Raw genomic sequence first — 26604 nt, 5'->3', positions numbered from 1 at the left:
TATTCAAGTCTTATCCAAGTTTTAAATTATGCATATAATTTGTTGGATTTGCTTTCAAGGAATCAACATAGTGAACACACAAAGTGTGTTCTTTCCAAATATTAACTATCTGGTATCAGCTTGAGAAATCGATACTTACTAAAGTTATTATTGTTTATATATAGAGATTCTAGCTGGAGTACTTCAAATGTGACATTTTTTCTTATTTCAGGTTTCATAGTGTTGTAAAAGAAAGTGGCAAAGACTAAATGCCAATTTTATGTCTGATTCTTGTAGGTCAGGAAAGGATCTTTTGGAATCAAATTTCTTCCAGGCTCAACAGCAATTATCTCAACTAGAAGTTACCCGAGATCAATTGGAAATGAAAATTCAGACAATTAGCCAGGCCAAAGAAGTGATACAAGGTGAGAAATAGTTGGAGTTTTCGTGAAAGAGTAGAATACTTATATTTTCCTTGGTTAATGGAAAATGAGATTAAGTAGAAATTCAATTTCTTCTTTGCTTATTATTTCAGGAGAAGTGAAATGCCTTAAGGCTGAGCTGGAAGCTGCAAAATCAAAAGCTGAACAAGAGAAAGAAGAAAAAGCACAGCAGCTCTCACAGATAGAGCAGAAGTACCAAGAAACCCTCAGCCACTGCAACGCTGTACATAAAGAAGAAATGGACATACTCTCCCAGAAGCTGGCAAGCATTTATACAGTTACTCTGTCATTGGTTCTGTTTCTCACATGATTGTTATACCTCACACTATTATATTATACACTATTTATACAACCATTTTTTTCTTTTCTCCAGATGCTCTGTTTCACCACAACCTATGTGTTCTCTTTTTGGTCAATTCTTTTTTTGGTCATTATATGACATTAGGGCATAGTATCTTGTCTTTAGTAAACCCATTTCAAATCTTTGCATAAAGGCAGAGCCTTTGCTTTAGTGGTTAAAGAAGAAATCATTCTTTTTTCTCTTAAGTATTGATTAGATTTTTGCCTGATGTATTTCTAGAGAAATGAACGTGAACGTCACCAAATAGAATTGGAACAGGTTGTCAAGGAGAAAGAAGAGATTGAAAGCGTCTATGAAAGGAAGCTGCTGGAACTGCAGCAGAAAATCACTGAAATTCAAACCCATATGGAAGATGAGCTCATTAAAGCTGAAAATGCCAAACAAGAGGTAGTGTGGCTTGTATTAGAACTTCCTTCTCCACCCTGAACACCATTAGGAGTCTAGACTTTATTCCTCAAAATTCTCTTGCCAGTATGGTAATTGCTGAGACTCTACATATGTGGAAGTTTGTGCTTCAGCCCCTTTGTTTTCTCTTTTATTATATTATTTATGACTCCAATATACTGTACTAATATGGAAGATTATTGCTACTTATTCCTCTTTTTTATTGCTTTAGATATTTAAAAAAATTACAACTGCATATCTTCCAATTGGCTGTTTTTTACACACATACCATTCACACATAAGCCTGCCCATGTTAGGTGTCTATCATTCCTTTAGGTTATAAGAACTCTTGAGATGAGGAAATGAAAATATAGTAGTGATCAAAATAGAATTGTTACTATGCAGAATCTGGAGTGATAACAATTCAAGATGTTGAATTGAAGAGATATTCTCTTACTTGTGTTAATTTTTAAGCATATTTAAGACTTTCACATTTTATATATCTTCTGTGCTGACTTTGGTCTCTTGGGTTTTTTAAAACTACTTAAAATTGGTTTTTGAGTACTTATATTCCATTTCATGCCATGCATTGCTAAAACACATTTATCCCTGATTAATATCAGGGAATCTAATTTGAGGATACATTGTTGAAACTGCTGTTTGTAATTTTAATATAAAAGCTTCATTCACACTGACTAGGTGAAAACCTATTTCTGACTAGCTTCACCCTTTCTGAGAATTAGCCAGAAAGCTTATGAAGCAAAATCAGGAAGTTCAGTAAAATTGTTAGTCTCTCAAACAAAATAATAGAACACAATAAAGAAGGAATATAAAGGAAATTTCTTATTCTTTATTATCCTTGTGGTTAACTCTGAATGTCTTGCAATACTTCAGTAATGTATTAGTGGTATTTAGGAGCATCTCACTTCTACCCTCTACTTAATAAAGGAAGTATCTGAAACATGTAGAAGAAGAAATAGAGACATACAGTATAATGCAATCACTGGAGTTTTCTTTTTATTGTCTTTATAGAGTTGTTTAGGCTGTCTTTCTTCTTTCATTAACATTTGGAAGTAATTCTATAGTAGTTGGAACCACTGGGCCTATACTTAAAAAAACATATATTTGTAATTATAACCAGCTGCACTAAGAGAATGTAGAGAATAAATGTTTAAGATCCAAAAGGACAAAATTTGTTAAGAAATTACATTAAGTTTTTGAAAGCTTCCACCTCTGAGTTTTCTATGACCAGAGAGTTGGGGATGGACAGTAGGGGAAGAAAAGAAGAGATGCTGTTCTAACAGGAACAAAAAGGGAAAAGTATTTCAAGAAAGTATTTCAACAAGAAAGCAATTTTTTCTATGGGGAAAACAAACCAGAGACAAATCATCAAATGGGGGACTGAAAGAAAAAAACATATTTTCCTTGAGTTACTTCTGGGAAAAGATACATGAAGCTGAAGTTCTAGAGATGCATCTCCAAAAAAAGTTGAGCTTAAGTCAATTCCTCTCTGGCACCTCTTTCTATTTCTCAAGTTTGGTGTGAGGATAAAGTGGAAAGACATAAGATAATCTTGTATGTTTATCTTCTTAAGGTACTATGTGTGTAATTTCATTTTCTTACCTGAAATTCTGTTCTAGCATTGGTTCGGCAGTTTACAGTGACTATGCTTAGTTTTCATAGAAAACTGATCATTTTCAAATAGAACAAGGGAGAGGTAGGCCTCATGGTGATATACAAGAAAACAGTATATTTTATGAAAAATGTTCAGCATAATTTGATTCTTTTTAGGTACTAAATTAAATTTTAGAGTGGATATAAATTGTTAAAACAAATACAGTAGATGTTTCTGATATTTCATACTTAACAAATTGCATTTAGATTAGAAATCTTGGGAAATGAGTCTTTTGAGAAGGCCTGAAATGCTCATGCTTTACTCAAGTCTAATTGTGCAGCCTGGCTTCAGGTTATTGATTTCTACTGTGATACTTCTAGCTTTAAAATGCTCATGTATTTAATGGATCCAAATATATTTCTATGTAATCTCTACCTGTATAGGCTCTTCTAGAAAAAGAGAATGAAAAGAAATTGTTAAGAGAGGAAATCTTCCAAACAAATGAGAAACTTGCTCAACAGCTGGATTGTCTTCATCAGGAGATGAACAAGCTTGAAAAGAGGGAGCAGGTAAGAATAAGCAGATTAGTGAAAAATACTGTGAAACCTTCCAAGAACCCAGCTCAAAGCAATATTAGATGTATAAAAACTACTCTTTCACATGATACAATACCCTCATTTGTCTTACTGTATAGAGCCCAAGTTCCTAAAGGTTATATAAGTGAGGGTTAGCAACCCTGTTCAGGCTGGTGGATACATTTGAAATTTTTGAAGTATGTTGCAGATTATGTTGCACAATTGTTGCCCTAGGAAGTGGCTATCATGGTGAGTTTAGCATTTCAAACCTCAATTTATCAAAAGGCTTCATCTTATATCCCCTAGCTTCCATGATATTCTGTATAGCCCAAGCTCAGGGGTGTTAAACCCGTGGCTTGTGGGCAAGATGCGTCACGCTCTGGCCAACCCCACCACTGTTTTAGCAAAGGGGGAAAAAGTTGCGATACATCATGTAACTATGTGAGTTTGCCAACCCTGCCCTAGCTTTTTTTTTTTTTTTTAATATGGCTGTAGGCAGGGTTGAAATTCCTGGTTTTCACCAGGAATTTCACCCTGGTGTAACCTTTTTTTTTACCCTTTGTGCATGCGCAGAGGGTCCAAAATCACACATGGACATGCGTGCGGAGCGTGCACTTCCAAACCAGTAGGGTCTGGGGGGGGCATTTTTTGTTTGTGAATTAAGATGGTACTTAAGTTAGCATGCTGTCTTCCAGTTTGTGATGGGGAAAGAACTTGATAGGTACCAAGGAAAACATCTGGTGGCTACTGGAATCCACAAACATTAGCAAAAGCAGGTAGATGCTGAGAAAGATTCAGGGCACATCTTAGTGGACATGACTTAAAACCAATCTATGGGTTATCATATGGCAGAGATAATATCTTTCTCTGCCACCACAGCATCAGCATAATACTATCCAACAATGTTTTTTAAATAACTTCGTTCAGTTCTAGGTTTTGAAATGATGAAAAGATGCTCTTCACAACCTACTGTAACAAAGCTTATAGAACATTTTATTAGTAAAATTGCTGGTAGACCAACTGCATCCTTCATTATTTATTTATTTATTTATTATATTTTTATCTTGCCATAATCATAAAATGTCTTTTGTCCACTCACAATAATAAAAAACCCAATATATCCTAGAGATACATTATAAAAATCTCAAAACAATACATGATATTAAACTCCAAAAGCCCTCTGGAAAATCTTTACTTTAAACTTCTTCCAGATCCAGAATTTGGAAATAAGTGAATCATTTCATAGGGCTGATCCCATGATGAAAAAAAGAGGTTTCTGATCCCCTAACTTCCTGGAAATGGGTGCCTCTGCTGGCAAGATTGAAGTGATTGGGCCGACTCTAGTGGCAAGTGATGAGAAAAAAATGGGTGACCTTTTTATTTTGGGATTTTGCAAGACATGTAATCTAGCTCAGTGTAGTTCTTGGTTGAACATTTTCCTTTTACAAATCTACCACTGTTTTCCAGCCAAATTTTGATGGTGTACTTGAATAGTGCAGAAAAAAAAACCACAATCAAATTTAATTGTTTTCCATATATAGCCATTATTACGCATAAAACCAGTGAATGAGGTGGCTGGGTGGAGTCACTGAAGCAGTCTGCATGAGCTTAAATGGTCTCTGGGAGATGGTAAAGGACAGGAAAGCCTGGAGGAAAGTTTTCCATGAGGTTGTGATGGGTCGGACACGATTTCGCAACTAACAACAACAACTACTACTCATAAAATGTGTATAAGTCATGGGTCAGAATAAATCTCACATTACGTCTTAAATAATAGATCTACATTACTTCTTACACAGTATCTCGTCCACATTTTCATTATCACAGGTATACATATAATTTAAAATTCAGATATACAAATAGAATTTATATAGGAGAATATAAGGCTTGATGGCACTATTATTGAAAGTATATAGATTTTATATTATTTTATTTTTTTGATTATTGTACGCCGTTCAGAGCCTATGAGAACGGAGTGGCACAGTAAATCAGTCAATCAATCAATACACACTTCTGAATACATATGCATCCTGTCAGGTTCCGATGTATAAAGAAAACTCCACACACACAAATGGTGGTTTGAATCCTTTACCGGCACGAACTAACATCCATAAATCAATACAGGAAAATTTTGTTGGAAATAATGCTTTGTGCTCCCCATCACCTTATAAAGCTTTATCACCCAGGTGACCTTTAACCCGGCTCCTCCCCACTCATTAATCATTGTTCCCTTAGATACTGCAATTAGGCATTACTCCTGCATGCTCCCACCTCGCTGGCTATTCCTCCAGTTTAGCCATCATTACAGACGTTTCCAAACCTCTCCATGACCCTCAGTCTCTCAGCCTTCCCCAACAGCTGCTCAGTCAGCAGCTCCCAGCTGCATTCGTTGTCCAGTCCATTCAGAAAGCTTGCTGCCAGGCTGGGAGACGATGAAGAGGCAGGCAAGGAGGGATCTTCATGTTGCTTGGCGGCCAAGACGTAAGCTGAGGAGCCAGGGTGCCATGGGAGCTGCCGCTTTGCAAGAACCTCTGCACCCACCGGAACGGCAGACCCGACACGTGGCCGCGTGTTGGGGCAGACGCATGCAGGTGTATATACTCCTAGATTGTATAAGTATGTAGAAACTTAATAAAAGAAAGGTGTTGTTATAGAAACTAAGCCTGGATATGCACAGATATAGTTTGAAATTTTAAATCCCAATTCTTACATATTTATATATTGGCAGAGTAATGTACAACTTCTGGAAGCTGAGCTGAAAGATAGCACAAATACAATGAAAACATTGAAAAAAAAGCAGAAGGAGGAAATAAAGTCTCTCAAAGAAGAAATAAATCTCCTACTTAATCAGCGAAACAGTTTACAAAATCAGGTGATTTTACTTTAACTTATTCTTGCCTTGGGTTACTTAATATGCAGCCTTTCTGAAATTGTAATGAGAATCTATGAATGTGGGCTAAAACTGAGCTTGGTCAACTTTTCCAAAACATTATGGAAAGCTGTACAAATAAAAAAAATGAAAACATTTCTAAAAGAAATATATATTATTTTAAGAAAAGCCAGATATTTTGGGTTATATAACAAAACTGATTCTGGTATCTAACTTCCTTCTGCCAAATTAATTTTTTTCCTATCTCCTAATGGTGTAATATCCCATCGCATTGGTACCATTTGTAGTATGATCAGACAAATATTGAAATCTTTAAAAAGCTCAGGCTGATATTGAATTAATTTATCTTGAGATGTTTAAACCTCTGCAGCATTATCTCTTCATTTATGGTAAGTCATAATCAGTGGTGATATTCAGCCAGTTCTATCCAGTTCGGGCAAACCGGTAGTGGTGGCTGCGGGAAGCTCCACCCACCCACCCGGACATCATCATGTCCCGTTTCTGACGCTCTGCACATGTGCAGAAGGCATGTGTGGAAGGCACGTGTGCGCTCACATTTGCGAACTGGTAGCGAAGATAAGTGCATACCACCCCCTTATCATAATGTACCATCTTTACACTTGTGTCTAGTATAACGTACCATTGTGTTGACATTTGTGAAAGCTATATGATCTGCCTCTTCACTATTTTATTCTCTCTTTTAAGATACAAGAGTTGGAGTTCCAACTGATGGCTACAAAAGATTCTTGTAAACTGTTTAACCAAGAGGCTCAGCAGCATTTAAGAGAAAAGCAAGAATTGTCTGAACGGAGGGAGCTTGAAGTGTCACAACTACAAAAGGTGCTAGAAACAGAGAGAAAACAGAGAGAGGAGGTCGTACAGCAGAACATTAAGTGGCAGAGACAGAAGGAAGAGTTGGAACAAAGAAACACAGAACTGACAGCTATGCTGCAAAGTCAGTGGGAGACTGAAAAACACCTAAACAACAAACTACTAAGAAAGCAAGAAGAAGTAGAGCATCACCAGACCACTCTTCAAGCCTTGGAAAGAAAGCAGAATCAGTGGGAAAAGGCGGAGCTTCAGAATTCTGAGCTCCAAAGGCAATGGGAAGAGGCCAAATCTCAAATCAAATTGCTGCAGAATCAGAAAAGGGACACAGAGCTTCAGAACAGAAATCTGCGGCAACAGAAAGAGGAGGTGGAATTTAAGAATGCCAAACTGAAAGCTGTACTTCAAAGGCAGCAGGAGGAGGCAGAAGCTGAAAGTGCCCTGCTTCAGAGCCATTGGGAAGAGGCACAAAAACGCTGTTCAGAGTTGCAGAATTGGAAAGAAAAAATTGAATATCAGAATGCAGAATTTCAGGCCCTTCTTCATAACAAGCAAGAAGAAATGGAAAATAAGGATACATGTATGAAGAAAGAACAAAACCAGAATTTGGAGCTGAGGGCAACATTGCAAACCCTGGAGCACGACCGAGCTAGGTAAGCACAAACTACAAAAAATCGTAAGTGGAAAATGAGGATCTCAGAGACAGTTACTTTTTGCTGATTCTCTATAAATATTAAATGTGTTTTTTTAGAATGTACTTGGTGAAAACTTCTCTTAGAAAATGCAGGATAGTCCTTGATTGTTTATTCCAAAAGAGAATTTTGTAATTTTATATTTACAAATTGGCAGCCTTTTATACATCTTAAAGTTTATTTCTTATAGTTTGCATTGTCTGACCAATTATTGTAGTATCCTGCGAGGAATGTTGCTGCCATGTAATGATTGCAATATAATTTCATGCATCTGTATCTGTTAATGCTGGTATGATCTCCCTTGTTTTTATATTACATTGTTTACATTAAGAGAGATGATCTCTTGGTAGTTTAATCTCATATATTCCTCCAATTATGTGACATGAATAATTTTTGTATTGGTATCTTCTTTTACAGATGCACGCTGTGCTTGACACATTTTTGTGTAATTATTATTTTCTGGCATATATACTGAAATTTTGCCTTTACATCATAATTTATAACTGTATACCATAAAAGAACTAAAGTTGCATGTTGATAGCATCTAAAGGAAAGAAAATTGGGTTTTTGTATTTAAATATGGTTATCCTACAAATTTTGCTCTTTTTTTTAGCTTGATTCTGTCATTGGAGGAGAAGGAGTTCAGACTCAAGAAACTGCAAGAGAGGGACGATGCTCATCAGGATGAAATCACCAAATTGAATAGTGCCTTACACCAAGCAGAAAAGATGCTTGCTGAGCACAAACAAGAAGTGCCGGAATTCATTAGCCAGGTATCATCCACAACAATTCCTTTTTATTTTTCTCTTTATTTCCAGTTTCTTATCAATGTACAGTAGTATTTTTAGAATAAAACCTGATTTCAGTGTTTTATTTTTTCTAATACATTGGCCTCTTTCTTGCATTGTTTGGAATAACCTGACTTAATTTTTCCTTTACTTGCGTAAAACTGATATAGTAATATGTAGTGCCCTACAGCTAGTCTTTGATTTCCATACAACAACCTTCATACAGCAACCCTTCAAAGTTATATTACACTGAATGAATGATGGTTATAAGTGGTTCTCAGAGTTCTGGGCATCCCAGTACCCCTGTGGCCATGTGATCGCAGTCTGAATGCTTGGAAACTTGCTGGCACTTAGGACTGGTTGCCAGGTACCCCATGCTCATATGATCAATATTTACAATCTTCCATGCTGGTTTCCCCAGAAAGCCAAAGGGGAAGCCAACAGGGAAGATCATTAGTCACTGGGTAAGTTTCCCCCATCTGCACACCCGCAGCCTCTCTATGCTCATATCCTGCTGGCCACTCATGTGTTTTCACATATCCTTTCTGACACTTCTCATGTACTTCTGTGCATCTTCCCTGTATCACACAGTGCTTCTCGCACACTCCCTTGTGCAGTCTTCTTAACCCATGTAACGCCTCTTGCACACTCTTGCATCCTCATGAACCCTCCCCAACCCACATGCACCCTTCACACACATCCTGCCTATACTCCTTAGTGCCTCTCGTGCACCCCCATACCACTGTGTACCCTCCCCCACAGTGCAGTACCTCTCATGATCCCTTCACAAATTTGCACATCCTCTCATACCTTCCTGATTTACATGGCACCTCTCACACCCTTCATGACCTTCCCCCACCCACCCAGTCTCACTGCCTCCCCCACCTGGCAGCAGCCTGTTATCTGCCTGGAAGAGTGGCTCTTGCAATTTCCTGCTGTCCACCACCACCCCCTTCCCCCCCTGACTTTGATTGTTGGAAGCCAGCAGGAAGTTGCCTCACCTAATGACCATGGGATTCAATTAAAAGCAGCAACCAGAACTGCAAGCACTGGTGCCACTAAGCAATGTAGTCACACTTTACAACTGCATCCCTTAGTGATGGAAATTCAGGCCCCAACTGCCACTGTAAATTGAGAACTACTTATATTTGTAATAATATACAAAGCTTATTCTTTTGTCTATTTAATTAACTTTTCCCAGTTTGTCTTTTATTTTGTCTAGGAGGTATTTACCTGCCTTAGAGTTATCCTTGTTCCTATGCCCAAGTTTTATTGTTTTCCCTATAGATGGAATCACTCAAGCAGATGATGGTACAGAAGGAGGCAACTTTGATAGCTCATGAGGAACAGCTAACTCAAGATCTGGAAGTTTCCCATGCAAATGAACAACATGCCAAAGACACTATACAAAAGCTGGAGGCCGAAGTGTCCCAGTTACGCTTAAGCCTATGTAGCACAGAGAGCAGGGCAGAGGCACTGGCATCTGAATGTCAGCGTGTTTGTTCAGTTCATTGGGAGGCCCAAGCTCAGCTGATAAAACTACATTCGGTACTTCATTATATGCTGTGTAACAGTCCTGAGCCAAAAGTTAGAGGGCAAGGAGACCAAAACATTTCATCATTCCTTAACAGAGGTAAGTCTAAGGAGCAAGTGAATGAGCATTACGTCGTTTTTTTAATCAAGTATCACAGTCAGAATTCTAGTGTATTAGAACTATATTTGAGGGGGGGGTGTATATGTATTTACCAGTGTCTTTTAGAGAAATTGTAGCTAACCTTTATAATTCAGCTTGTTATTAATTAAAATATAGTGATAGAAAATAGAAAATGTGATGCTTATTTTTATACCAATAGTATGTTACTAATCAATAACCTTTATAAACTTACATAATTAATAATAATAATAATAATAATAATAATAATAATAATAATAATAATAATAATAATAATAATTTTATTTCTATACCGCCCTTCTCCCGAAGGACTCAGGGCGGTGTACAGCCTATTTAAAAACACAGACAAAACAACAATATAAAATTTAAAATAATTAAATAAATTGGCTCAGATTTAAAACCCCAAAAAATTTAAATACCCCAATTTAAAACTATTGTGTTGATAGTCCGGCCTGGTGGAACAACAGGGTCTTCATGTCAAACTATTGGTTCTGTAGGATATTCAAGGTAGAACTTGACTTTTTAAAAAAATGTTGTTTGGAATAGAACAGAAGAAAGAATTGAAGGTTGCTGGAGTCAGCCTAAAGAGTCCAAGTATAAAAAAATCTGGTTCATTTCTGGGAAATACGTCCTCATTGTAAAAATTGCATGTGTGTCATGTCAATATTTGTGTGTATGTGTGTCCCTTCAAATCAGTGTTGACTCCTGGTGACTACCTGCAGTTTGCTTGGCAAGATTTCAGAAGTGTCTTGCCATTGCCTTCTTCCTAGAGCTGACAGAATGGCACCATTTTTATAGAAAGAAAAATAACTAATTCTTAATGTCGATTTTGATCATTCCTGAGACATAATTGGAGCAGCAATTAAAACGAATGATATTGGCTTTTGATTTTTTTTAAAAAATAATAGTGACCTTAACTCCAGCTCAAAATCTTTTGGCTACATATTTTAAATTGTGTTTATTAAGAATATGCAAATCCTTCAAAAGAAGTGCTTCACAACACATGGGAATATAAACAGGGCAATTATCTTTGAATAATTAAAACATCCATTTTTTTCTGCAGACCTATGCAGCTGCTTCAGAAATAGCTTCTGGCAGTCCCTGTCTGCATGGGTATCCACAGATACTTCATTTTTTTTTTCTCAGCAAACATGCAGCTGTTTTAATAAGTCAAAGAGAGATGCTTCATTTGTACTGTGTGTTGTGAAATATAGGATTAAGAATTTAAGCATTACTTTTATATTGTGTTTGTATTGTATAGTGTCACTGTGTTTTTATTATTCATCACACAAGGTCTATTTGTATAAATGATTGTTTATAACTTTTCAAACTGAGTAAGTAAAAATCAGAAAAACAAGATTGGGATTGCAGAGTATAAATTTTGAATTCTGAATTACTGCCTGTGATAAAATAAATAAATGAGGCAAGATCTGGTTACAAACTACATTTGATATTTGGCTCCTTGGCTGTGAAGCACTAAGACATTAAAATTATTAGTTTATATGAAATGCATACCAAATGGATGTTACAGGTGACATGGGCAATACAAATAATGCGGAGCCCTTAGTACACAGTGCACTGGAGATGTTACCTAGCTGGTAATAAAAACATCTGCAATAAAATAACCAAGCTCAGAGAGCACCAAAGATTCCCAGTTCAACCCTGAGGTACATATATTCTCTTTTATTGGTAATACAAATAATGTTTGACAATCACCAGTGCCCCTTTGACTGAAAATCCTGTGGAAAAGTTGCCCTGACACATTTGGAAGCTACCTGGTTGGTGAAAACAATATTCCACATTCTAAGAAACTCTAGATAGAAAGCAATGCAGACCCATGTCAGTTTCAGAACTATTACTTTGACTTTTAGTCAGACTTAGATTTGACTAAAAGTTTTCTCTAGATTCCCCTTTCTTTCTAATTAATAACCCTAACCTGAAGATGCAGTTACCAAACAGGTTTATTTCTTCAGAACAGGATAATGTGAAAGAACTGGCTTTGTCTCAACCTAAGGACTGTTCCACAGAGCTTACAGCGGAGAGAGTAGCAGAAGCACTTCAAGACTTGCGGCAAGATCTCTGGCGGGCTCACCTTCAACTGGTAACTTCCCTTTTGGTTTATGAATATGTTACTCTTTGGGTTGCTTCCAGGCATTTTAAATGAAATGTAATAAAACTTTTATAAAGTTATTGTGATAGCTGCATGTTATCCAGCACAATATTCTTTAAATCTTTTTCTTGAAAGAAGAACATGTATAAATAATTCCTGCAGAAAACATGCTGGTCAGTTTCCCATGGGCATCTCAGTGGCCACTGAGGAACAGACTCATGGACTAGATAATCCTGAATTCTTGTCTGTCCAGTGATTTTTCTTATATTATTAAGTTAAAAACACATAGAAGTCTCTCACTAGATATTGATAATCAAAATAGATATTTTAAAACTCTAAGGAATAAAATTAAAATTATATTCTATCTTGTTAGGTGCTGTATAAATCTTGACAGTTATCAGGACATATCATGGCCTTGTATTTGAGAAGCTCCGCAAATATAAATCAACTTACTTAATATAATGAATGCCTTTTTATTATACTGATAGGTTGTTTAAAATTACTTAAGAATTGAAAAAGATGGAAGTACCCTGTTTCAGACCTATCCTGAAAATAAGCCCTAGCATGTTTTTTACGTGCCTAATATAAGCCCTGCCCTGAAAATAAGCTCTACTTAAGAGCTTGTGCAGCCGGCTGCCCACTCATTCTGTCCCCACAGAGTGTCCCCACACCTTGGGCCCCCACAGCCAGGCCACCCACGCCCTGACACCTGCCTCACAGTGGCAGCACTGGCATCCATATGCAGCAGGAGCCCACATGGCTGCTGGCCCACTTCTGCTTGCTTATGGCCGCAATGGAACAGGAGGGTGAGTGATGTGCCAGTACCAAGGCTGCGAGGTGAGGCAGATGTTGGGGCATGGATGGCCTGGCTGCGGGGGCCCTGTGGTAAGCCGGTGCAGGGCACATGGGGCAGCTCCACCCACATCTACCTTACCTCATGTCTGTGGCACTGCTGTATCGCTTGGCCTCCTCCATTGCAGCTGTGAGAAAGCAGAAGTGGGCCAGTGGCCACACGGGATCTGTTAAATGGGGATGTTGGATCCACTGCTGTGAGACAAGGCAAGTGTCAAGGTGTGGGTGGCATGGCTGCGGAGGCCCTGAGGTAAGCTGGTGTGTGGCATATGGGGCAGCTCCATCCCCCTACCTTACGGCAGCAGCACTGGCATGCTGTGCGGCCTTCTACCCCACCATGAGCAAGCAGAAGAAGTGGGCCTTCCATACATGGGAAAAAAATAAGACACCCCCCAAAATAAGCCCTAGTGGTTATTTTGGGGCCCCAATAGGACCTGGTCTTATTTTCGGGGAAACATGGACAAAAAAATATACAATTAAAGGTATAGCTAGTAGTTCAGGTAGTTCTTGGTTAATGACCACTTGTTCAGTAACCATTGAAAGTCATGACAGTGTTGTATGAGTAGTAGTTATGACAGGTCCTCAAAAGTCTGGTCATCCCATGACCCCATGATTGTGTTCTGGGTGCTTGACAATGATTTATATGATTATTGCAATGTCCTGTAGTTATGGGATTGTGATTTCCAATCTTCCCTGCCAGCTTCCCAGACGCAAAGTCAATAGGAAGGTTGCAAGTTGGTTGAGTGAATCTCCCCCATCGTGATCACAGTGAATTTTGCCTTTTTATGAACTTTCTTTCCTCAGTTGTTAAGTGAATCACTGCAGTTGATAAGTTAGTAACCCGGTTGTTAAGTGAATCTGGTTCCTCATTGACTTTGCTTGTCAAAAGGTTGCAAATGTGATCACATGATCTTGGGACACAGCAACAGTCATAAATGCGAACCAGTTGCCAAGCATGATCATGGAGATGCTGGAAAGGACATAACTATGAAAAACAGTCATATCACTTTTTCAGTGCTGTTGTAACTTTGAACTAAATGAACGATTCTAAGTTGAGGACTACCTGTAGACAAATTCTTGTGTATTATAAAACTGAAGAGCTTCTTGGATGAGAAGTGAAACATTTTCAAGGAAAAAACCAAGGAAGCCCAAATTGCCAGTTGCTTTGGGACACTCAAATTAGGTATTTTCCACTACTTCTACCCCAGTTAGAATTGTATTTTTGAAGATTATAAAAAAGATCAAAGATGTGTCAGACAGCAATATGGAAGAGTTTTTGAACAGGCAGGATGAAGATGGAGGATACAAATTTAATGTAGAGTTGTAATGTATAGTTTGCAACACACAGTGTTTTCCAGGAAAGTGTAATCTATAGTTTGTGCAATGTAATGTATAATTTGCTGCAAGAAAATTTCTATTTGTTTAAAAAATATTTTTATAAAGTCTCCCTATCTCAAGCGTACCTATACCATGTGTTGGGCTGGGTTTTTGTGGCAGGATGAAGCAAGGAAGAATTCTGAGAAGTTGAAACAAGAACTTAGCGAGAAGGAAACAGAAAGGATACGCATTAATGCCAAAGCTGAAGAGCTGCAAAAGTGGCTGAACCAATGTGAAGAAGGTAATGCAAACTGTGATAACGCAAAGATGTGATCGTTTCCCTAAACAAAAGTTGAGAGCTACAGAAAATCTTGGCAAAGCAAGCTCTTTTCATTATTGCACTTGTTATGTCAAGCTTAGTAACATTCCCTTTATAAAGCAGTACTGGGTATAATATCAGAAGGACAGAGACTCCATCAGTTATAGAAGATTCAAACCATCTTCTCTGATGACTTTTGAGAAAATCAGTTCTTAACAATGGTTTCAATAACAAATCAGTATTTCATTCTGGAGCTATTTTTTCCTATAAATTGTTTATAGATGCTTTCTTTTCTTGTTCCTTGATATTCCATGCTGAAAATGTATTGATATTTTAAAAATTATTTTGAATAGTAAATTAGTTACTAGCATCGTCTAAAATATCTCCAAATTACTTTCTTTTTAGAAAAGGTACTATTATGTGGATGGAGAGTTATTTATTTATTTATTTATTTTCATTATAGAAAAATGTGTAGTTGAAGGCAGACGCAGCTCCCTAGAGTCTGCCTTAAAGTTAGAGGTCATTGCTTTCAAGGAAGAGAATGTGAGTCTACGTGAAAAGGTGACCAATTTGGAAACAAAACTTGAAAACACAGAGAAACAAAGAAAAGACTTGGTGGTAAGGATATCAGACATTTTGTAGGTTCAGCTACCTAAAATTTGATAAATTGTTGAAAACATTATTTTTTCTAAGGGAGTTACCACTAATTTTTTTTAATGTTGTGATTTTATAGTGGGATAGATGGCATATAAATACTTGTTTCTTATTGTCTATTGTGCCTGCTTTTCTCTTCTAAGTTTCTTTTACAGCTTTTGCACTTTTGTAGAGGTACATACTTTCTAATATACACATTAGTGTTAGAGTAGTAACCATTTTCTGGTCCATGTTTTCTGCTTCTAGCTTGTTCTCTTGTATTGATCTTCAGGGATGGAATAGTTCTTGATAAATTAGAAATATGTCACAATTAAATCTTTAAGAGAGTTAAATTGTTATGGGAAAAAATAAAGTTTTATTTAATGGACATAAAAAGACTCAAATTCTGAATTATTAATAGGATTTTAGGAATCATCAAACAGAATTACTTGATTTACATGCTTAATCGTAATTCAATGATTTTCTCCATGTAGAGGTACTGGCTGCCTTCTAGTGAATATTTTGAATAGATAACTTATGTATATTTGGAAGTGATATATTTTAGCAAACATTTCATTTTTAAAAAATGACAAGCATTTTTGTGCAAGATTTACATTTGAATGAATGCTGTCTCTAAATAATGTAGCTATGGAATAATGAACAAGAAGAAAATAATTCTTTTTGCATTTCAGAATGAACGGGGCACATTAAAAATGACTAAAGAAAAGCTCACAAGGGAGTTGGAGCTTCTTCGGGAATCAGTCAAAGCTTCAGAACATCGAGCAAATGCCCTGGAAAAGATGAATGAGTCCCTGGAGCAAGAGCTTCAAACAGCTCTCTCCACTCTCAGAAATAAACATGAAGAAATTGAGACTCATCAAACGAGATCTGTGGCTTTGCAGAAAGAGGTAGAGGTAGGAAGAGCACTTCAGGAAATTGTGGATCAGCTCAATGTTACTTTAGAAAAGAGAAATGAAGAAATAAAAGACCAGCTACAGCAGATTAGGGATTTGGAGAATGACAAAGAAATGCAAAAAGCTGCCTTAGAGCAGCTCACTAAAAATCTAGAAAACAGAAGCAAAGAAATTGACTCTCAAAAAATGCAAATTGAAGAAATGACAATGCAAGATAATATGCAAAAGGCCGATCTCAAGAAATTAAATCTAGATCTAGAAGAGACTGTTCAGACTTTGAAATCCCAACAAGAAAAGCTTCAAAAACTACAAGAGTTATCAGAAGGCCAAAAAACAATAATTGAAAGCCTATCTCTGAATCTGGAGGAAAAAATCAAGGAAGCTAACATCAAAGAGGAGAAAATTCAGATTATAGAACATAATGAATCAGCACAAATTGGAGCTTTGCTGAAAGAGCTAGATGACCTGAAAATAAAGATGAATGAAAAAGGTTGGGAACTTGCATCTCAAAAACAGCTACTTCAAGAATGGGAAGAGCAAGGGGAAAAGCGTGAGAAGGCTCTTTATACGAGCCTAGAACACATGAAAGCCATTATTAAGGACAAAGAACGGGAAATAGAATCCCAGAGAGAACAGATATCAATTTTCCAACGGCTTGAAGCTCAGAAGGAAGAGCATCTCAGTGAGCTTTCTGAGAAGCAGAAGCAGATGACATTGACTTTGACCCAAAGAGAACAAGAGCTCAAGGCACAAGAAAACCAAATGAAAGAAATGAAAGAAGAAATGGAAATAGAAAGAATGGCTTTTCATGAACATAAAGCAAAAACACAGGCCACTTTGGACGAAAAGAACAGAGAATTGGAGTTCCAAAGGAAGCATGAAGAAGAATCGAAAAGCCAAATAAGAGTTCTACTTGAAGATATCCAGTACAGCTCAGGAGTACTAAAGGAGAAAAATGGTAATGCAGCGTTTCCAGATGAACAAATAAACCAACTGAAGAAGCAAAAACTACAGGAAACTACTTTTGATATACTGGGACAACTCAAAATATTCTTTAAGAGGCGACAACAAGAAATTGAGTCCCTGAAAGAGCAACATGAAAAGAATACAGAAGAGAATGTAGGGCTAATAAAAGGATTGCAAGCAGAACTTCAACAAGCAAAACAAGCTTTAAAAAATGGAGAATTGCAGATCAAATATTTAAAGGAGAAGAACCTCCAACAAGTTCAACAACAGGAGGCACAGACAAAATTTATCTTGGATAAACTGCATCTCACTAGATCTTCCCTTCATGACAAAGAAAAGGAAACAAAATCCTTACAAAAGCGTATCAAGGAACTCTCAAAACAGAAAGAGGAAGTACAGCATAATGTTTTAAGTCTACAGCAAGATCTGGATAGGATTAATCGGTTGAATGCAGAGAAAGAAGAACTGCTCAAGCAAGCAGAACAAATTAGTAAATACCAGGCTAAAGTAGAAGCCACACAGAGAAAGCAAAAAAGTAAGGAAGATCTTTTGCAATATCAACACAAAAATGAGCAAGAACATGAAAGACACCCCAGAGAGCGAGAGAAGTTGCTTGACCAAAAGAACAAAGAGATAAATTATCAAGGCGAGAGAAATAAAAAACCAATAAAAGATGAGTCTGAAGAGCAGCAAGAGCATCTCCATCTTATACAGAAGAAAGACGATGAGATTAAATTGCAAAAAGGAAAAATTGAGCAACTGGAAGAGAGACTCAAAGATAAAGGGAGGGAATTACTGACCTACAGTGATCAGATAAAGCAAATAATCTCAGCTCTGAGATTGCATGATAACAAAGAGTACAATTTCCATAGTTGTATTGAGAAAATTTTTATGTGGAAGGAAGAAGAACTAGTTAAAAGCAAGGTTATTAAGGAAAAAGACCAGTGCTTGCAACGGCAGAAGGAAAAGATTGAACATTTGGAAAATGAGAAAATGATAAACAGACAGGAATTGAATCATATGATAGCTGTTCTAAAACAGACAGAGAGTGGTGAGATAGAATGGAAGCAGAAGGCCCAGAAGTTGGATCTGACCCTTGCCCAAAGTGAAGAGGCTCTGAGAATTTTAAAGGAGGAAATGGCTGTTACACAGAGCATGTTTTCAGAAAGGGATATGGATAGGTTTCATCTCCAGGTAAGCGTTTTAACTTAAAATGCATGCAAACTGTTGCAGGTTCAGCATATTTTATAAAGCATGTAAAATTATATTTTATAAATTACATCTTATCATTCTTATTCTCTTTAGAGATGCACTGTTTATATTTTAAAAGGGAAAGTGGTTTAAAAATGAAATTTTCTTGGACTTAAAGATATAAATAATAAAGGAGAGATGAGAAAAACCAAGAGGCTGTGAGTTAGATGTTGCTAAGATACTATATCATTTACACTCACTTCATATGAGCTCTCTAATAACATGGCTATAATCTTTTTGAGTAGTTTGAGTTTGGATTCAAATATTAACATACTGTTTGCCATATATTCTGCCATGGAACATCCTGTTCTAGAAAAGACTTTTCTGGCTATGATTTGACATTGAAATGTGCCATTTTAACTTTGAAATACTTTGTCTTGATGTCAAAGTATTTTCAGGCACTGTAAATGACATATTCCAGGATCTGTTCATTTTGTAACAAAACATTTTTCACACCTACCGTACTTAATTAAATAAGCAAAGAGTATTTTTGTTTTCCTATAGGAACAATTGGATACAGCTTTCAAAACTCTAAAGGAGGCAAGGTTTATTATTGAAACTCTGGTGGGAGTTTCTGATCTGCTATGCAGTGAAAATGATATACCAGAGGTTGAGCATAATGAGGCTGGAAAGGTAAGATAAAAGAACAGATATGAAACATGTGAGATGGCAATGCATCATATAGAAGAGCAAGATATCTTTGAATTTTCATCAGGGCTTTTTGGCACCTTAAAGTATAACTTTATTATAATTCTATATGCCTTTTTGCTTCCCATTCTATCAGTCATATTATGTAATAATAAATTAGCACATTTTTAAGATCAGTCTTTATTGATTTTATTGCAAATGATTAAGAATTACTCCTATAGGAACTGATGTAACTGACATCTCTACCTTAAGTAGTTAATTGCTTAAGATTTGGAAATGTACAATAGCAACATATTAAGAAGGTTTCTTCAGAAAAAAGTCATGTCCCATCCATGGGACAAAATCGCCCTCATTTGTGAGTGGCTGTCAAACTGCCTCCTATTTTTTTGTATATATTCTGACCTTTATATTCTTATTTTGTACTGCATCATTTCTGTGTCATGCAGCCTTTGAAAAAAGAGGGACATCTGACATGGACAGCTGAAAAACGACTCTTATGTAGGCGTTTACAACTTCTGCAGCAAGCTGTGGCCAGGTTAGAGAATGATAAACATGGTTTAGAGAAGCACAATGCTCAATTGAGAGATGCGTTGCAAGAGGTAAGCTTTTCTGTAAAGGTAAAATAACCAAGGTCAGCATTATTTTTCTGTGCAATGTAATTATATGTTAGCCCTCATTATACACTGATTGGGTAAAGTAGTCCTTTGTCCTATAATGTGATCAAATTAATCTAAACTCTCTCATTAAAGAGCTTCTGATTGAACAACAAATGTGTAAGACAATGTGTTGTGTCAGGTTTTTATTGAATACAGTGAGTCAACCTTTACTATGTTCAATATTAAATAATTGTTCAATAAATATTACAAATATTGTTCAATAAACAATATTATTGAATATTGCATTATTTTCAGTTGATTGAGGAAGTAATGGATTTTGCATTCTATCAACGGATTTTATAGGAGACTGTTAGAGTATTTATGCATAAACTGAAGAACAGTAGTTTTAAACACAAAGTAAATATGTAAAAATATGGCTGAACCAAAAGAAATTGTTATTTGAATGGGAGGATTAAAGCCATGACTTAACCCAACATAAATGTTGTAATATGACCTGAAGCAAGCAGTTCATGCAAGACAGCCCAAGTATATCAGTGAGTCAAAAAGGAATGGGCCAAAATAACTCCAAGCCAATGCATGAAAGATATCATTAGGCACAATATATACACTTGGTTGAAAGAGGGGGCATCTGTTTTTAAATCTAAAGCTTCATATAGTTTCTCCAACAATCTGCTTTATATATTCAGTAAACATGATATTTTCAGAGTTATTTATTTAACCAGAATCTTTTTATCTATTAATATATAATATTAATAGGATTTAGATAAAGCTCTACTTTCCTATAGGTCACAGTACTGCAGTATTATAAAGGGTTCACAAACTTATCTCACATTGTAATTAATAAAATAAAACCTGCTTGCTTTTTTCTGACTTCCTGAGTCAGTTTGTTTTATTGATTTCATTGGGTGGTTACAATTAAGATTAAGATAACCTTTATTGTCATTTTTTTCTGTGCGCACTCTGGCACACATTAAAAATGAAATTCTGTTGCCTGCTCTCAGAAGTGTACAACTACATAACACACATATACAGTAGATATGCTATATACATACATATGTATATGCCTTCACCCTAACAAATAAATACATAAGTATGTATTAATCACTGTCCATCTTGAATACAAAGCGAAAAGAGGAGGATGCTTGAGAGTTCACAAAGTTAATACTATATGGAACAAAACTTTGGCTGAATCTGGATGTTCCGAATATTCTTATACATATTACCTATTTTCCGAAATTTAGGGCTATTCACAATTCAGTGTTTTGTGCTTGGTAATCTTTGCCTTATGTTCAGTGATCTGCTCAGTATCAGCAGTCAGTTATTAGCCTGTTTTACCTAATTTAGGATAACATTTTTGTTTCTCTTATCGATTGCAGGTAGAACATGAACGAAGGAAACTGAAAAGGAGTCATGGAGACTTTTCTCTAAGTTTTGAATATTCACAAGCTGATTCTGGGTCACAAAAGATTCTCTCAATTTCAAAGGTTTGAACATACATACATATAAAACGTTTATGCCACCCATGTCACCAAAGGCAGCTTGCAATCATTAAATAAAAATGCTACATAAAACAATAAATAAAAGATCTTAAATTTAAAATGAGTTAAAATTAAATTGACCAAGATGAAGAGGAAGGGAGCAAAGTGAAGATGAAGGAAGTGAAATAGGGTTTTATCTAATCCATTGGCCGCCTACAGAATGATATGCCGTTATTGGGATCACAGGTCAGTCAACAGGGCTATATCTTCAAGCTCTTTCAGAAAGCCAAAGGGAAGGAAAATGGATGATTTTAAGTGCAACTTCTGATAATAAAATATGCAAGCTCTTCATTATATTTAACTAGGGGGCGCTATGGCTCAGCAGTTAAAGATGCTGAGCTTGTCATCTGGAAAGCTGACAGCCCGGGTTTGAGACCCGAGCATCACACAACAGGGTGAGCTTCCATTACTTGCCCCAGCTCTTGCCCAACTAGCAGTATGAAAGCATGCAAAGTCAAGTAGATAGATACCCCTTTGGTGGGAAGGTAACAGCATTCTGTACACCTCGGTGTATGCTGGCTACATGACCACAGAAATATCTTTGGACAAAGCTGGCTCCCTCAGCTAAGAAATGGATATGAGCACTGCCCCTGAGACTTGGACAAGGGAAATCCTTACCTTTATATTTAAACTAAAGTTTATAATTGTTGGGTTAAACCTGAATAAATGAGAGAAAATCTAAGCTGTATAAATAGTTTTCTTTTCCTAAATAATAGACTTCTTGAAGGTAAGCATCTGACTGAGTTTTCTCTCTCCTTTCTCTCTAGAAAGAAACCCAGGTTCTCCAAAAGCAACTGGCAGAGTTACAAAAACAGGTGTGTATTTTATAATTGGAATACACCTAGGTCTCTTAGAACTGCTTTTCTTATCTTCCATTGTTGAAGAGCTGCACCGCTGTAGTAACTGCATTTTTAAAGATTCACAATAGTTTTTGTAAGCAACGATTTTAAAGGACAGTTTAAAGTAGAGAATCCTTTTGGCAACAACAAAACAGAACAGTTTGGGACATTTTGTCCTCAAAATCATTTTGTACTCTATTTTTTTTTTTAAAAAAAAATCAAGATATTTTTATCTGCGTCATTTAAATAATTTAGTTTTTGCTGTTGAATGCACTGTTTTAAATGCACAATGCATTGTTATAAAAAATGTTAATTATGCACCATCAACTCAATGTTGATTATTAGTGATCACATAACATTTTCTCATAATTTATTAGTAATATTAGATATTGCTAGATATCTAGCAATATTATATCTAATATTAGATATTAGATATTAGATATAGCACTTAGACTTATATACTGCTTCACAGTGCTATACTGCACCCTCTAAGCAGTTTAGAGTCAGCATATAGCCCCCAACAATCTGGGTCCTCATTTTACTGACCTCAGAAGGATGGATGGCTCAGTCAACCTTGAGCCAATGAGAATCGAACTCCTGGAGTGAGTAGTGAGGTAGCCTGCAGTATTCCATTCTAACTTCTGCACCACCATAGCTTAGATATGTTAAATACTAAATCTAGCAGTTTTACTTTACATAAGATACTTACTATTCCTTGAGTTGAAAATTAGAAATTAAGTTCTTCAGAGAGAAATAATTCATTAGTCCTTGATGTCATTTGTTCTTGTTTTAGGTTTTTGTTCTACAATCACAGCTATCACTGGAACGGAAGCAGAAGCAGAATTATATCATCAGCTGTACTAAAACAAATCAAGAGCTTTCAGATTTGCATCAAGAGCTTGAAAACTCTTTAGCTGTTGTGGCTAGGAAACCTGATGCAACTGTTTTGGAATCAGAGACTCGCAGGCTTGATGAAACCTTGAATAATAGTTTCACATTGGGAACTGTAGGCTCAGACAGTGTCTTATCTGGAAAACATCTACCAAGCTCAACACCCAAAAGTGTTCATCAGAAGTCCACAAGGTAGCATAAAAGTGGCAAAAGCAAGAAATTACAGAGGCACAAGCAGAGTTTAAAAAGTTGTTGATATGATGGATCCTTCCTCGTATTCAGCTAGCTTTGATTTCCATGGTCTATCTGCCAGTTTTGATCCTTCAGAATATAATTCCAGATTCTTTGGAATCAGTGAAGATCATCTCAATACAGCCTAAGAAAAAACAAAAGTAGTTGAAAGGCTGCGTATTAAGTGGCTGAAGATACGCAATGTGAAAATCTTTGGACATAGCAAAATTCAAAGCCAGTGTATGAGAACAAAATAAAGAAATGACTCCTTGCAACCATTTCCGATAAGAAGAATGGAAGTTCATTCCAGGAAATGAGTCATGAAAAAACTAAACTCATTAAAGATTTCCCACTTTGTTTTGTATAGACACATGGGACAGTACTTGATCAGAGAGGAATCTCAATCTAAACAGTCATTTTGGTTTAATAATCTTATTGATTGAAATATCATTTCCTAAACTATTGTACAGCAATTTGGTATAAGATACATCTAGATGGTTTTTATAACATTTTGTACTAAGCAGTTTTCTTATAATAAAAATTTTTATTTTTCCTTTCTTTGCTCAAATATTTTATATGAAGCTTTTCTAAGATTTCCCCCCCTGCTTTTTTGTGGTATATATGCAAATAGATAGATAAAATGTATGTATAGCCATTTTCTACAAGAACTTCTGGAGATTCATGTCGATAAGGAGTATATAAGACACATTACCATTGTAATTAAAATAGAAGATAAAAAATAAGTACCAAAGTAATAAATTTACTTTTATTATATATAAACTTACTGTACTGAAAGTACTAAGTTAGAAGTTACAACTAAGAAGTAATGTCTGCAAAACTGACTCCTTCATCTCATAAAATTTAAGAGATTACCAAAAAAATGTTGGGAGTGATGAGACAGATGGGTTGCTACAACATAGAGTTGTTCCTGAAAGTAAAGTAGCTACACCAATTCATAATGGAGTTTATGGGTTAAAACCAGGAAATAAAAACAGGCTCATGACCTAACAGAAAGGAGGAATTATCACTAGCATTTTGGAAAAAGAAAAAAGATGGCTACTGAAGTCAAGATGCATTTAGGCCATTTACATATTGAAAATTTACTGTTTCCAGAGTGAATTAAGTCCACTGAAGAGTTCCAGGAAAGGTCCAGATTTTAAGGGTTCATTCCTATTTGACCAGAGGAACAAAAGCCTGAAAAGCTAAGCTCTTGGCTAATTCTAAACAAAATATCTATGAATATCTCCATAGAATCTATGGAGATTCTAAACAGGAGAGGTTTTAGGAATAGTTACACATTCCTAGGTGCAAGCATAAATAGATGCTGCCTTGTTAGAAGATTACATGGCAGGCAATGAAATAATTAATTCAGGAATGCTAGAAGTTTTTTTTTTAATTACATACCAGTACTGGCTTGTACTCTACCTCAAATTCTGCTATGTTGTCTTATTGTGGTAGGAATTGGGGTAGGGTCCTGGGAAGGATGAGTAAAGAAGCAGGAATGTACATCATATGTTTATACTCCCAGCAAGGTCAACCAAGGTATGAAGCTCATCCTAGCTGTCCAGTTAAAGGAAGGAGATCCATATATCGGGCAGAAGCTATACAGAAGATGCTGGGGGCAGATGACCACTTTAGTGACAATGGTAAAGGCAACCATCCATAACCTGGAAGAAATCAACAGTACACCAAAAACAGACAAGTGGTTGACGAGTGCTGGATGATGGGCTCTTTAGATTAGATGGCACTCAGCATGCTACTGAGGAAAAGCAAAGATTCTTTTGGATTACTAAAGGGTATTTATGACATGGCTAGATACAAGCTTTCAGAACTTCTAGTTACTAATGCTGCCAAGCAAGAAAAGAAAATCCTAAATTGTTAAGAAAATTGCAATAGGAACATGGAATGTAAGAAGCATAAACATGGAAAAGCTCAACAATGAAATATGACATTAATTAACTACATATTGACATCTTAGACATAAGTGAATTGAGCAAACAATGGCATTGTTCTCATAGGAAGGATATAGCAAAGACTACTGGGGTACAATCCCTGGTTCTCTTTCAACTAGATAAGTACCTATCTCCTGCTATTTTCAATAATGAGGTAATCATGGGATAATAGTAACCATAGAAGTTCCTCTCCCCTTTTTTGCTATTTGATCATTACAACTGTGAAATTAAAATATATATTAGTGGCTACCAAAGTCCAGGTTTTTTTTAAAAAAAGTAAAATGTTGAAAAACTGCATAAAATTAAATCTATTACAATTTTGCTGTTTGATCTGCATGGGAGACTAGAATTTATGGACATTTACAGCAATGGTGGGTTTCAAATTTTTTTACTACTGGTTATGTCGGTGTGGCTTGGTAGGCGTGGCATGGCTTGGTGGGCGTGGCAGAGGAAGGATACTGTAAAAACTCCATTCCCTCCCCAATCCCGGGGAAGGTTACTACAAAATCCCCATTTCCTCCCAATCAGCTGGGATTTGGGAGGCATAGAATAGATGGGGGCGGGGCCAGTCAAAATTTTTACTACTGATTCTCTGAACTACTCAAAAGTTCCACTACCGGTTCTCCAGAACTGCTGAAACCCACCTCTGATTTACAGAAACATGAACTGAGGTCAAAATGTGTATTTCCCAGTTTCAGATTTAATTCCCAGTGAGGTATAAAATGTCACTGAAACTTGAATAATTACTGCATATTTGTGTTAACTTCTAATAGCTAGGGCCTAGTTAGCTCCGGAATAATTTAATATATTTTATACTTCAAATTGCTCATCCTCCAAATGGACTAATTCAGAAGGAGAATAAAAGTAGAAGTGTTCCCATATTCTTTAGCTAAGTAGGCAAATGCCTTGCAGCAGCTCATTTTAAATAAATATTTCTCAGAATTTATTTTTTTAAAGAGCACTTTAAAAAATCCTGGATTTTGTACAAAAGTTTGCTATCGCGTATTGCGGATATTCCATAAGTCTCTAATAAGACATTTCCCTAATAATAATTCTATCTTTCCATACCCACATTATGTATTTCTAATTTTCTGAGATTGTAGAAACTCAGCCCTTGACTGGCTACTTCATTATATTCTATGCCCACCACTTTTTGCAACTAGTGGTCAATAGTTGCTTATTATGTTCTCAATAATCCTTTGCTCCTCTACAATTAGAGAACTTCAGCTAGGCAGCACACATCTTAGTAACTGAACTGGGTATTTCAGGGACCAGAAATAAACGTCCCTATCCTCAAAG

At 36.3% G+C, this 26604-nt stretch overlaps 1 protein-coding gene across 1 annotated transcript in view; it reads left to right on the top strand.

Moving 5' to 3' along the window:
• Positions 1–23911, top strand: part of CEP250 (centrosomal protein 250) — a 38043-nt gene extending 14132 nt beyond the window's left edge. The window contains exons 17-33 of the mRNA XM_034414131.3: positions 277–404; positions 515–684; positions 1003–1170; positions 3226–3351; positions 6086–6229; positions 6953–7728; positions 8381–8540; positions 9843–10188; positions 12201–12328; positions 14687–14807; positions 15289–15443; positions 16151–18532; positions 19094–19222; positions 19684–19836; positions 21231–21338; positions 22160–22207; positions 23025–23911. Coding sequence (XP_034270022.2) covers positions 277–404; positions 515–684; positions 1003–1170; positions 3226–3351; positions 6086–6229; positions 6953–7728; positions 8381–8540; positions 9843–10188; positions 12201–12328; positions 14687–14807; positions 15289–15443; positions 16151–18532; positions 19094–19222; positions 19684–19836; positions 21231–21338; positions 22160–22207; positions 23025–23318 — 5536 coding nt within the window. The 3' untranslated portion in view covers positions 23319–23911. The remainder of the gene's footprint in view (positions 1–276; positions 405–514; positions 685–1002; positions 1171–3225; positions 3352–6085; positions 6230–6952; positions 7729–8380; positions 8541–9842; positions 10189–12200; positions 12329–14686; positions 14808–15288; positions 15444–16150; positions 18533–19093; positions 19223–19683; positions 19837–21230; positions 21339–22159; positions 22208–23024) is intronic.
• The last annotated feature ends 2693 nt before the right edge of the window (positions 23912–26604 follow it).

This window comes from Pantherophis guttatus, chromosome 3, assembly GCF_059756535.1.
Source record: "Pantherophis guttatus breed Tessera chromosome 3, ASM5975653v1, whole genome shotgun sequence".
NCBI lineage: Eukaryota > Metazoa > Chordata > Lepidosauria > Squamata > Colubridae > Pantherophis > Pantherophis guttatus.
The sequence above is the reverse complement of the archived record's forward strand: the minus strand, read 5'-3'. Positions and strand labels throughout refer to the sequence as shown.